The sequence below is a fragment of the Pseudorasbora parva genome, chromosome 18, assembly GCF_024679245.1.
Source record: "Pseudorasbora parva isolate DD20220531a chromosome 18, ASM2467924v1, whole genome shotgun sequence".
Lineage (NCBI taxonomy): Eukaryota > Metazoa > Chordata > Actinopteri > Cypriniformes > Gobionidae > Pseudorasbora > Pseudorasbora parva.
The window spans coordinates 5,983,722-5,996,880 of NC_090189.1; the positions used below are offsets into that span (position 1 = coordinate 5,983,722).

Genomic DNA, 13,159 nt, shown 5'->3' on the forward strand with positions numbered 1-13,159 from the left:
CAGTAGATTGTCAGAAAACAAACTAGACCCAGCATTCATGATATGCACGCTCTTAAGGCTGTGCAATTGGGCAATTAGTTGAAAGGGGTGTGTTCAAAAAAATAGCAGTGTCTACCTTTGACTGTACAAACTCAAAACTATTTTGTACAAACTTTTTTTTTTCTGGGATTTAGCAATCCTGTGAATCACTAAACTAATATTTAGTTGTATGACCACAGTTTTTTAAAACTGCTTGACATCTGTGTGGCATGGAGTCAACCAACTTGTGGCACCTCTCAGCTGTTATTCCACTCCATGATTCTTTAACAACATTCCACAATTCATTCACATTTCTTGGTTTTGCTTCAGAAACAGCATTTTTGATATCACCCCACAAGTTCTCAATTGGATTAAGGTCTGGAGATTGGGCTGGCCACTCCATAACATTAATTTTGTTGGTTTGGAACCAAGACTTTGCCCGTTTACTAGTGTGTTTTGGGTCATTGTCTTGTTGAAACAACCGTTTCAAGGGCATGTCCTCTTCAGCATAGGGCAACATGACCTCTTCAAGTATTTTAACATATGCAAACTGATCCATGATCCCTGGTATGCGATAAATAGGCCCAACACCATAGTAGGAGAAACATGCCCATATCATGATGCTTGCACCTCCATGCTTCACTGTCTTCACTGTGTACTGTGGCTTGAATTCAGAGTTTGGGGGTCGTCTCACAAACTGCCTGTGGCCCTTGGACCCAAAAAGAACAATTTTACTCTCATCAGTCCACAAAATGTTCCTCCATTTCTCTTTAGGCCAGTTGATGTGTTCTTTGGCAAATTGGAACCCTTTTCTGCACATGCCTTTTTTTTAACAGAGGGACTTTGCGGGGGATTCTTGTAGGGATGGGACGAAATATCGTTTGACAAAATTCCGCGATACAAAACGTGACGAAACGCATCGAGGTCGAATAAAATGGATCGCGAAATAAAGATAGATGGTACTGCTGCATGATTTGCGTAGTATATAAATAATTTAGTGTATTGTATGTGTGTGTGTGTGTGTGTGTGTGTGTGTGTGTGGGGCAGACATAAAACGCAGCGCGCATTTTCTGTTTGATCTGAGGCGTAGCCCATAGTTGGAAAAAGTGAGAGCAGTCAGACACAAAGGATGCAACAGCAAACATTAATAGGGAAAGAAAAGGGTTGACATTAGCATTAATATTCTAAACCAAAAATGCAGTTATTGCCTACATAAGCTACCATATTTTCTGTTTAACTTTTATTAGACTTCAGAAAGAAAAGTGTGTTTTTTCACTGAGCACATTCTCTGCAGTCTGAGCGCGATGCACTGCAGCTCACTCTCGCTCATGTCTGAGGTAAATCATTAACACCATAGCCCCTTTCAGAACACGTGTTTTATTGAGCTAAATACATTACAATCGGCTAAAACTAATTCACAGGTTACTTTCCTGAACAAGCGCACTCCCGAGTCGTCCATGTTCTTCACACTGTCCACGTTAATCACGGCCCAGTTCGGCGCGCACACGCAAAATACCGGCAGTTCAATAGGGAATGCGGATCTCTTAAAGGGGCCGCACTATATTCCTAATCGTGTAATATGGACCTCCTCCAGGTATGGTGTGGTTCTGGTGCGCTCACTGGTACACATTAACAATTTTTCATACGAACTGTGCCCTGTTCTGAATTAAACTGCCAGTGTAAAAACTCCCTTTATATTGTTAAAATGAGAGAAATCACTACTTACTCATTATTTTTAAGTTTAGGCTTAAGAGACATGAACAATTTCTTAGATAAACATATCTATGACCTTTGATATGTCTAGTCTTCATGCTATATTGATTATTATTGAATAAGTATGGTTTCACTAATAATAAATGTACATTTGCATAAAGCATGCATATTTGTCCATACCTATGTTGATTAGAATATTAAAAACTTAATTTAAGATACATTTACAATTGCTAAAAAGGTGCGATTAATCGTGCGTTAACTCATGACAATCATGCAGTTAATCGCTATTCAATATTTTAATCGATTGACAGCCCACAGTGCCTTCCACAATTATTGGCACCCCTGTTTAAGATGTGGTCGCGGACTTCTAAAAATTCTCCTTTTTTTTTAAACAACATAGAACCAAAATGCAAAAAAAGAGAAAAATCCTACCTTTCGTTTTAGTACATTACTTTGGTGGTAAAAAAAAACAAACAAAAAAAACAAAAAAAAAAAATCACAGATTTGGAAAGATTTTTTTTTTTTGATATCGTATCGTGACGTATCGTATCGTATCCCTGGCATATCGAGGTGCATCGTATCGTGAGTTTAAGTGTATCGTCCCATCCCTAGATTCTTGAAAATAGATTAGCTTCACACAGACGTCTTCTAACTGTCACAGTACTTACAGGTAACTCCAGACTGTCTTTGATCATCCTGGAGGTGATCATTGGCTGAGCATTTGCCATTCTGGTTATTCTTCTATCCATTTTGATGGTTGTCTTCCGTTTTCTTCCACGTCTCTCTGGTTTTGCTCTCCATTTTAAGGCATTGGAGATCATTTTAGCTGAACAGCCTATCATTTTTTGCACCTCTTTATAGGTTTTCCCCTCTCTAATCAACTTTTTAATCAAAGTACGCTGTTCTTCTGAACAATGTCTTGAACGACCCATTTTCCTCAGCTTTCAAATGCATGTTCAACAAGTGTTGGCTTCATCCTTAAATAGGGGCCACCTGATTCACACCTGTTTCTTCACAAAATTGATGACCTCAGTGATTGAATGCCACACTGCTATTTTTTTGAACACACCCCTTTCAACTAATTGCCCAATTGCACAGCCTTAAGAGCGTGCATATCATGAATGCTGGGTCTCATTTGTTTTCTGAGAATCTACTGAACCTACTGGTAACTTGTTTGCCACGTAGCAATAAAAAAATATACGAAAAACCTTGATTATTCTGGTTAGTCACATTGTACTGCTATTATTTTGAACAATACTGTATATATATATAAATATGTATGTGTGTGTATATAGCACAAAAAATATATTGCACAAACTGAGCAGAATATATGTGCAATGTGGTCAAGGATCAAATTATTGTAAGCGTAAATTAAAAGTGCATTTTAATAGATGACAGTAGTAGATGACAATTATGAATCAACTTTACATGCATTAAAAATTATATTTCCCAAATCTTAAACGTATGTTTGTGTTCTTAAGTGTTCTTGTTTTTATTACTCTGCATTTTCTGCTCATATTTGACTCATGTATTTTTTCTCTTTGCTTTTCCAAATGTTTAATGTAAATCAGGACGGCAACTTTTAAGAACACTTAAACATGAGTTTAAGATTTGTGCAAGATAATGTGTTTAAAGGTTTGATTTATGCTTGTTATTTTCAATGCGTTTCGAATTCTTGGATTACACCTTATTATAATTTGATCCGTTACGATATTTGCAGTTCTGATCATTTTGCATATTTTTTTTTCAGTTTTTACAATATATTAAAATATATATATATTCAAGCTTACTGCAATACTTTCAGCAGGAATTCAATAGGAATAGGGGAAAAAAGCATTTGAATATGACTTCTCAATCTGATTCAGATTAAATCTGTTTGCATGCCTTTCTTCTCACAAAATGAATGTGTTTTAGTGATGCGCTGATTACAGACACGGCAGATAATCAGGCAGGCCAAGAAATAAAAAAAATAACATTCTGATTCATTTTGGGTGGATGAGAGAAATCATTAGTGATAAAAATACATTATTCTCTAAAATGTGAATATAATTTTTCGCCAGACACTAATTTGCTAGCTAGTTGCGGGATACACTTGTTTAAGCAGCAATGGAGGAAAAACAGATCTGAGAGAAAATTCACAAAGAAGATTTAAAAACATCAGGAAGGAAATGATAGTGTGTGGGAGCGTTTTAGTGAAGTAGTTAACCAGGGCGAATCAAGTGCTGGAGATGTGATATGCAATGGCATTAAATCATTCATCATTTATTGAATCTCCTTTATTCTTCTTTTTCATGGTTTGCATTTTCCTTCATTTCCTTTTCTTTCAATATGATAAAAAAAAAATCATATTGCTTATATACATTTCAGAAAGGCTTCTAGTTTAGAGAAATTGCACTGGTCCTATTGTAAATCATTCATAAGTTCCCTTGAAAATTCCCCTTGAAAAGTTGAGACTGTGACTTTGTGCTGCTTTCAAAAGGTTTGAAATGTGTGTTCATAATCAGATCTCTGTAGCGCGCCACCGTCTGCGATCAGACACACACAGACAGCAAACTGCTCATTAGATTGGCCCAAACCGTCATTTGACTGCATGTCTAATTAGCCATTTCATCTGAGGAAGATAGTTTCTGCACAACAGCAGATCTGGAGCGTGTTGTGCTCATTTAGAAATGGGTTTATCTGTTTCTTTTCCTTCTGTTTTGTTTGTTTGCACAATTTTTTTACAGCTGCAAGAGGGTGTTCACACCACACACACACACACACATTAGTGGTTGGCTGTTATCGGCTTTAACGTGAGACTCTTATCAGGCGTTAAAAAAAATAACGCCGTTAACCTATTCTCAAAGTTGGGTTGGGAGGTGGGTCTATACTAGGGCTGCACGATTTGGGGGAAATAAATAATTGCGATTATTCTGAGTAAAATTGCGATGTAAAATGCGATTATTGTTATTATATTTTTTTACAAATGAAAAGTTTGTGTAAATAACATTGTGTTTTTGTATTAATGTGACTATCAATAATTATGATTATTACTGCAAAAAATATTTTTAAAAATAAGAAATATTACCATTACAATAACATTTCCATAATTACAAATAAAAAAGAGTACGTCAGAATGAATATAACAATATAATACTAATTATTATTATTATTTTTGTAATATTTTACAGAAAACTTATTTTACAAAAAAAAAACCTGCTGGGTTACCTATTAATATGCAGACAGCCTATGACTAAAACACATTAGAAAGGTCTAAGCCTAAGGAGTTATTCTTAAAGTCTGTCTTTAAAATGAAATATGAACCTCTTGTGCATCCACTGTGGGGGAAAAAATTCCTTTACATTGAAGAAAAACATGGATTGTCCAACAAATTTATAATTTTTTAAGTTTATTAAGTTTTAAAATGTATTAAGCATTATTTTCTTATTATTGATTACCCAAAAGTTTTTAATTCATACTGAAAGCCAACGGGCGCCCTCGAGCGGAAAACGCCACATTTGCCTCAGAGAAGTAATTGACGTTAGTTTTCAGGAAACCCTTTATGTGAAGCTAACGCGGTGTAAACAGAAGATAGAGACGCTTTGATTAAACATGACGACAATAGAGGGCCGAAGTCATGACGTCACTTTGTAGGCCAACCCGGAAGTTAGCGGCGCATGGGTTCCCTCGATCAAAAGCATATGCATTTTCCCCATAGACTTTTGGACAATCGCAAAAAATAAGATCTGTGTTCAACAAAGAGTTATGACTAGGGCTGAGCGATTAATCGAAATCGAACCGCAATCGCGATTTGGCTTGTGCGATTATGAAAGCTCAAAGGCTGCGATTTTAATAAAATAAATAAATGTCCAGTGTGTTATGAAGAGCGGCTCTGTGATAAACGCTGCTCCGTCTGAAAGACTGCGAGTTTGAGTCGCTTATAACGCGTGTTTGGAAAAGCAACACGAGTCAAACCGTATGAAATAGGCGTAATAGGCGATTTCCTAGGCAGATATCGATTATATCTGTGTCCAAGTAGCAGTGCTTCGCCTGTGCTTCCCCATAATATAGTCCCAAGTCAATATCTGCCTAGGAAATCTTAATCTGCATCACTATTTGTATTTATTGTGAATATGCAGGCCTCAAAAAGGGTTTTTTGGATCACTTTTGATCGGGACACACTAGCTGGCAACACAGGATTCCATTCATTATGCTAAGCTAAGCTAGCGGCGACTCAGCCAAACTAAAACAATGCATGCACTGAGACAAAAATGCATTTGCCCACATATCGAAATGTAGGAAAGAGGTTGAATAAGCCCTATTTCTAAAAACGATGTAGTGTTCCATATATATATATAATGTATCACTGAGAGAAGCCAGCACGTGTATCCATCGACAGAAACATACATAAAGCATTATTTTCTAGTTACAACCCATATTAAATATGCGTCATCAGATGTAAGATGAACCGCGGAGCAAGTGCACCTTTTACCCGGCCCCCCTGCTCACGTTAGACAGCACCGCGGTTGGGAAACGCTGGTATAGACTAGGGCTGAGCGATTAATCGAAATCGAACCGCAATCGCGATTTGGCTTGTGTGCGATTATGAAAGCTCAAAGGCTGCGATTTTAATTAAATAAATAAATGCCCAGTGTGTTATGAAGAGCGGCTCTGTGATAAACGCTGCTCCGTCTGAAAGACTGCGAGTTTGAGTCGCTTTAACGTGCGTTTGTCTTCACAAACTAATGAAGCGTTCATAAACCTGTTCAACAAAAGACAACGTTTAATAACATGTTCTACCTCACTTTATATCGTCAGTCGAGTGTGTGTGAGCTGATGTGGCTTCTCATCAGAGTGAGGCAGACGATGCGTTATTTTATAGCATTCTATGTCAATCAGCACTGCATTATAATACACTTTATTATAATGAAAATACCCTTGACGGCTTGAAGAACTCAAATACACCATATTTTGCTGCAGTCGTGTTTATTGTCGTCATGTTTAATCAAAGCGTCTCTATCTTCTGTTTACACCGCGTTAGCGTCACATAAAGGGTTTCCTGAAAACTAACGTCAATTACTTCTCTGAGGCAAATGTGGCGTTTTCCGCTCGAGGGCGCCCTCTGGCTTTCAGTATGAATTAAAAACTTTTGGGTAATCAATAATAAGAAAATAATGCTTAATACATTTTAAAACTTAATAAACTTAAAAAATTATAAATTTATTGGACAATCCATGTTTTTCTTCAATGTAAAGGAGTTTTTTCCTCCACAGTGGATGCACAAGAGGTTCATATTTCATTTTAAAGACAGACTTTAAGAATAACTCCTTAGGCTTAGACCTTTCTAATGTTTTTTAGTCATAGGCTGTCTGCATATTAATAGGCAACCCAGCAGGTTTTTTTTCTTTTGTAAAATAAGTTTTCTGTAAAATATTACAAAAATAATAATAATTATTAGTATTATATTGTTATATTTATTCTGACGTACTCTTTATTTGTAATTATGAAAATGTTATTGTAATGGTAATATTTCTTATTTTAAAAAAATATTTTTAGCAGTAATAATAATCATAATTATTATTATTAGTCACATTAATATAAAAATACAAAATGTTATATACACACACTTTTCATGTGTAAAAAATTATAATAACAATAATCGCATTTTAAATCGCAATTTTACCCAGAATAATCGCAATTATATATTTTCACCAAATCGTGCAGCCCTAGTTATGACCCTTGCACGTTTTGTCTATCAAGATAATCTTTACAAGTGAATCCAAAATGTATACCGATTGAAGCCTAAATAAAGCCGTCAGATATAAAATGTTAACGGTAGGCTATAAACGGACTACAGCACACAGTCGCGGATCTACATCATCATCAAGCTTCCTCAAACTTTATTTAAAAAACATGTTCGCTCATTATGATCTGCGCTCTGTATGAACACATATCCACTTTTTCATGAGAAATATTGCCCAATCGTTTTTTCCAAAAATGTTAGAAACTAATTGGGTTTATGCGTGCCTCTCTGAGATTTGTTTTCTCGTTTGTTAATGTTTTATTTATTTGTTTATTATTTTGTAAGTTTATATAAACCTTAATATTATTTTCTTTGTGATTAAGAACAGGCTATTATGCCTGATCATCGTGACCCAAATAGACTTTAAAGATTATCTTTCACTGTTATATGTTTGATTGTATGTTTGTCTACCATTTGCTAATTCGCCAGAAAAAAAAAAACGTGTTTTTACGACCTCAGAAGCACTCACGACGTAAGCTATAGTCGTATCAATTTACAATCGTATGTAATTGTCCTTAGACGATTGATCATATATCGAGGAGAGAACCACTATAAATCTGGACATGTAAAGTTAGAAAAGCGCAGCTTTCATTCGACGACTTGTGGTTCCATCTCGGGACAAAACAAAACAAAACACTACAGTCTCTCCACAGAAACTGGTAACCGGTGACCTTAATATCACAGATTTCTGTGTACAACAATATTTGGAAACACTACTATTTGAAAGGACTAAATATATAGCTTTGTATATTAACTGAAAGGTAAACTTCTAAGAACATGAGGCTGAAACGCAGGCTAGTTTTTTATTTTTATTAAACATTTACTTAACAGAATTCAAAAGTGAATGAAACGCGGGCTGGTGATATTTCCCGTTTGTCACGATGACGTCTAAAGTCCCGGCCAAAGGATGTAGTCCCTTTTAGCAACTTGTTAGCAACCGCCATTTTTAAGACACAAAGTTTAAAAGAACCACAAGCAGGTTAGAACTAGTGTGTTTTATGTCATAGATCAAAACGTGAAAATATTTAGAGGCTTTGTTAACCACAGACCTTATTTCTGGCGATTTATCAAAAACCCATTGAAAAAGCCCATAGGCTTTTGAGCGAGGGAACCGGAAGTGCTAAAATGCTAACTCACTTCCGCGTTTTGGTCTACAAAGTGACGTCATGACTTCGGCACTCTAAAACACGACTGCAGCAAAATATGGTGTATTTGAGTTCTTCAAGCCCTCAAGGGTATTTTCATAATAATAAAGTGTATTATAATGCAGTGCTGATTGACATAGAATGCTATAAAATAACGCATCGTCTGCCTCACTCTGATGAGAAGCCACATCAGCTCACACACACTCGACTGACGATATGAAGTGAGGTAAAACATGTTATTAAACGTTGTCTTTTGTTGAACAGGTTTATGAACGCTTCATTAGTTTGTGAAGACAAACGCACGTTATAAGCGACTCAAACTCGCAGTCTTTCAGACGGAGCAGCGTTTATCACAGTGCCGCTCTTCGTGACACACTGGGCATTTATTTATTTAATTAAAATCGCAGCCTTTGAGCTTTCATAATCGCACACAAGCCAAATCGCGATTGCGGTTCGATTTCGATTAATCGCTCAGCCCTAGTCTATACCAGCGTTTCCCAACCGCGGTGCTGTCTAACGTGAGCAGGGGGGCCGGGTAAAAGGTGCGCTTGCTCCGCGGTTCGTCTTACATCTGATGACGCATATTTAATATGGGTTGTAACTAGAAAATAATGCTTTATGTATGTTTCTGTCGATGGATACACATGCTGGCTTCTCTCAGTGATACATTATATATATATATGGAACACTACATCGTTTTTAGAAATAGGGCTTATTCAACTTCTTTCCTACATTTCGATATGTGGGCAAATGCATTTTTGTCTCAGTGCATGCATTGTTTTAGTTTGGCTGGGTCGCCGCTAGCTTAGCTTAGCATAATGAATGGAATCCTGTGTTGCCAGCTAGCGTGTCCCGATCAAGTGCGATCCAAAAAACCCTTTTTGAGGCCTGCATATTCACAATAAATACAAATAGTGATGCAGATTAAGATTTCCTAGGCAGATATTGACTTGGGACTATATTATGGGGAAGCACAGGCGAAGCACTGCTACTTGGACACAGATATAATCAATATCTGCCTAGGAAATCGCCTATTCTGATTCTGTATGGCTATTTGTACTCGTTGTGAATACGCAGACCACAAGAAGTAATTAGGTGGGTTTATTTTTATTTTTTCACTTTTACTCGGGACATGCTAGCTGGCAACATAGGATTCCATTCATTATGCTAAGCTAGCGGCGACTCAGCCAAACTAAAAAAAAATGCATAAACTGAGAAAAAAAATGCATTTGCCCACATATCTAAATGAAGACTGAAGTGTTTGATAACTTCAAGATACATTTTTGAACATGTCCTAGCTGTAAGCTCAAATATTTAATGTCATTGTTTCTACATTAGTTTGGAGATAAAATGTGAAATTGATATTTTATATATTTTTATATTGTAATAACGTTGGGTGCAATTATTTAAAAAAAATTGTATCGATTTGACAGCTCGTATAAAAAAAATCTCTTTAGACTAGGGCTGTCACTTCTATATTCGAATATGACATGAAATATCCGTAATCGAATTCTAAATACACTATCCGGTTTAAAGTGCCATGTAGTGCTTTTTTTTCAGTCTATAGGTGCGTTTACATGGAGACCTGTAATCTGTTTAAAAGTCCAATCAAAATCAAAATGCTCCATATTAACACCTTAATCGGAAAAAAAATGCCCAAACCGAAAGAAATTGTAATCGGTTTGAGAGGGGTGGGATAAACCTGTGTGAACGACCTAAACCGGATAACTTTGGAGTGTGCGTCCTTATAGAATAATTAGGTATTTCAAAAACAAAGGCATACATGCACATATACACACGTGTATGTGTGTGTGTGTGTGTGTGTGTGTGTGTGTGTGTGTGTGTGTGTGTGTGTGTATGTATGTATATATATATATATATATATATATATAGGGCTGTGCGATATTGAACAAAAATGCGATATGCAATATCTTCTTTAATAATGCGATATTCGATACGATATTGCTATTAGTGTGTAAAATCTATTTAAATTAAAAAATGAATTACTTCTTTTTTATATATATATATAAAAAAAGTGAGAATGACATCATTTGTTTCATTTTTTTTGGGAAAAGAAAGCGTCGCTACAACTTCTGAAAGTGACCAGCAGTGTTTTTTCATTTAATAACTGTTTTTAACGTCAAGCAAGTCCCATAAGTAACAGTCGTGAGCCCAGTCTATTCTCTGCTATATGCATCAACCTAAAATGTACACTTATCCAATATTGAAGTAGCCTATTAAAGTCATTCAGATATTGCTTGTTGTTGCGATATGCATGTTGTGATATGTACATTTGCGATATTCTGATCATTTCGATATATTGCGCAGCCCTCAATATATATATATATATAATTGGATGTTCAGTGTGGCTCTGTCCAGAGGATAGATGATGCCCACAAACCGGATCATCAGGAGACAGTTTGTCTGGACATCCGCCTGCTTCTGTCCAGTCTTTCTCTCTCTCGTTCAGACGAGCATCTGTTTCTCAGTACCCCCTGTGGAGCTGACCTCTGACCCTTCCTTGAGCCTGAGTGTGTCCGGCTCCCTTTGAACATCTTATTTCCTCTTAAAAACCGCTCTGTGATTCCTGCCCCCTCTTTGTTTCTCTTTCTCCATCCCTCTTTAAAGGAATATCACAGGGGGAAAAAAAATTCAAGTAAATGTTGATCTTTGGTGCCACAGAGTCACAGTTTCACACTTTTTCCGAGATGATCATTTCATAAGAAAACGTGGAAAGTTGAGAGAAAAATGTATCTGTCTGTTTGTCTCATTGCCGATTTTCCTCTGGTTCTTCTTGCAGCTCCAGAGCACTGGCCGGTTGTTGGAGGAGCAGCTTCCCGAAATGATGACTGAGCTCCTGGCCGCCGTGCGGGATAAAATGTTGTGTCCGTCTGAGTCCCAGCTGACCCGCTCGCTCCTGATGGAGGTCATCGAGCTCCACGCTCACCACTGGAGCCCGCTGGAGGCGCTGACTACCGCCTACTACAACAGAACCATCCAGAAACTCACCGCGTGACGGATCCCCGGAGGCCTGACCACTGAGCACGACACACAAACATCCAGAAACTCGTCAAACTAACCACTAGAGGCCACGGACACACTACACACACTCAAGCATTCTGTACTAGGAAAGTAGAATCGGCGTGGATGGAGGAGACCATCGTGGGATGAGGGTCAGAGGTCAGAGTGTAAAATATGCAGATTGAAATGAATATGTATGTATTCGCACTTCACATCTGCATATTCATGAGCTGACCCAGACGTAGACACAAAACCAGACAGTCATTAGACGCACACGCGCTGTCATTCTTTCTAGACAAAATGTCAACAGGGAGACATCTAAAAAAATATATATATTTTGCATAAAGAAATGAAGCCTATTTTTAAGCCTTTTCTGAAATACTTTATAATTTATTTAATGATTTATTTTTTTGCATTAAAGCGATGATAATTTAGAGAATTAGATCATTTCTGTAAATTGTTTTTAATTCATTTATTTTTTATTTGGATTGTCATTATTTGTCACAGTTAAGCGCACCCCCCCCCCCAAAAAAATATTTTGCATCGTTAGTTTTTGCATTAGTGTGATGATAATATAGAGATATTTAATTTTCTCTTAAGAAGCGAATTACAAATGCAATGATATCACAGTTCAGAAAAATCTTATTGTTCCTAATAATCAAATATTTCTTAAAACAAGTTCTAAAATTGTTTTCAAGATAGTTAATCACTGAAAATGTCACATGCATTAAAAATTAACTGTCATGAATTTAACTAATGGATTATTGTTTTTTTAAAGAATTTTAATTTGGGGTATGGTTGGGGGTAATGTAAGTATAAATGTGCTTAGTATTCATGAAAATGATGCCAAAGTGCACAGACGTAATGGTGCTAAAAATAGGCTTCATTTTCTCTAAAGCAAAATCCTTATTTCTTTCTTTTGATTTTGTCATCAAATATTCCCTGGACGTGTTCACGAGATGACTTGTGAACCCCAGAGTGTGTTTTCTTTGGCACGGAGCCTGTGCTTCATCCATCCGTCCCGCTTCGGCCCCCCGGGCGTCAGGAACGCGCCGTCGACCGACAGGGGCGTCCAGCTGGGGTCACGCTGACTCCAAAGGAGCAAGGCTTTCTTTTGTCATACACACACACAGCAGATGGCTGCGGCTGGGTTCAGACACACGGACACACACCTCGTGTGTGTGTGTGTGTGTGAGGACACAGTCAACATAAAGTGGTCAGGTTCTTCATGAACACAAGTCGGATTTCTTGAGTTTCCCCTTTCTGTTCCGTCTCGGGCCGTGTCCCTGTTTATAATGTGTTATAGTGTCCTTAATATTATGCATTGTTATTATTATTATTTTTCTTGAAGTCGCGTTTCTTTTTTTTTTTTTTTTACAACAAATAAATGTACGTGTAATAGGCTTTGTTTGTGAAACGCAAGCAGAATGCAAATCATTCAGAAACAAACAGTAACACTTCACTTATAGCCTTCATCTAT

At 37.0% G+C, this 13,159-nt stretch overlaps 1 protein-coding gene across 2 annotated transcripts in view; it reads left to right on the forward strand.

Annotated features, from left to right (window-relative positions):
* Positions 1-12,197, forward strand: part of ctif (CBP80/20-dependent translation initiation factor) — a 117,748-nt gene extending 105,551 nt beyond the window's left edge. For both annotated transcript variants that reach the window (XM_067423715.1, XM_067423716.1), the window contains one exon: positions 11,459-12,197. In XM_067423715.1, the coding sequence (XP_067279816.1) occupies positions 11,459-11,674 (216 nt within the window). In that variant the 3' untranslated portion in view covers positions 11,675-12,197. The remainder of the gene's footprint in view (positions 1-11,458) is intronic.
* Positions 12,198-13,159: the final 962 nt, after the last annotated feature.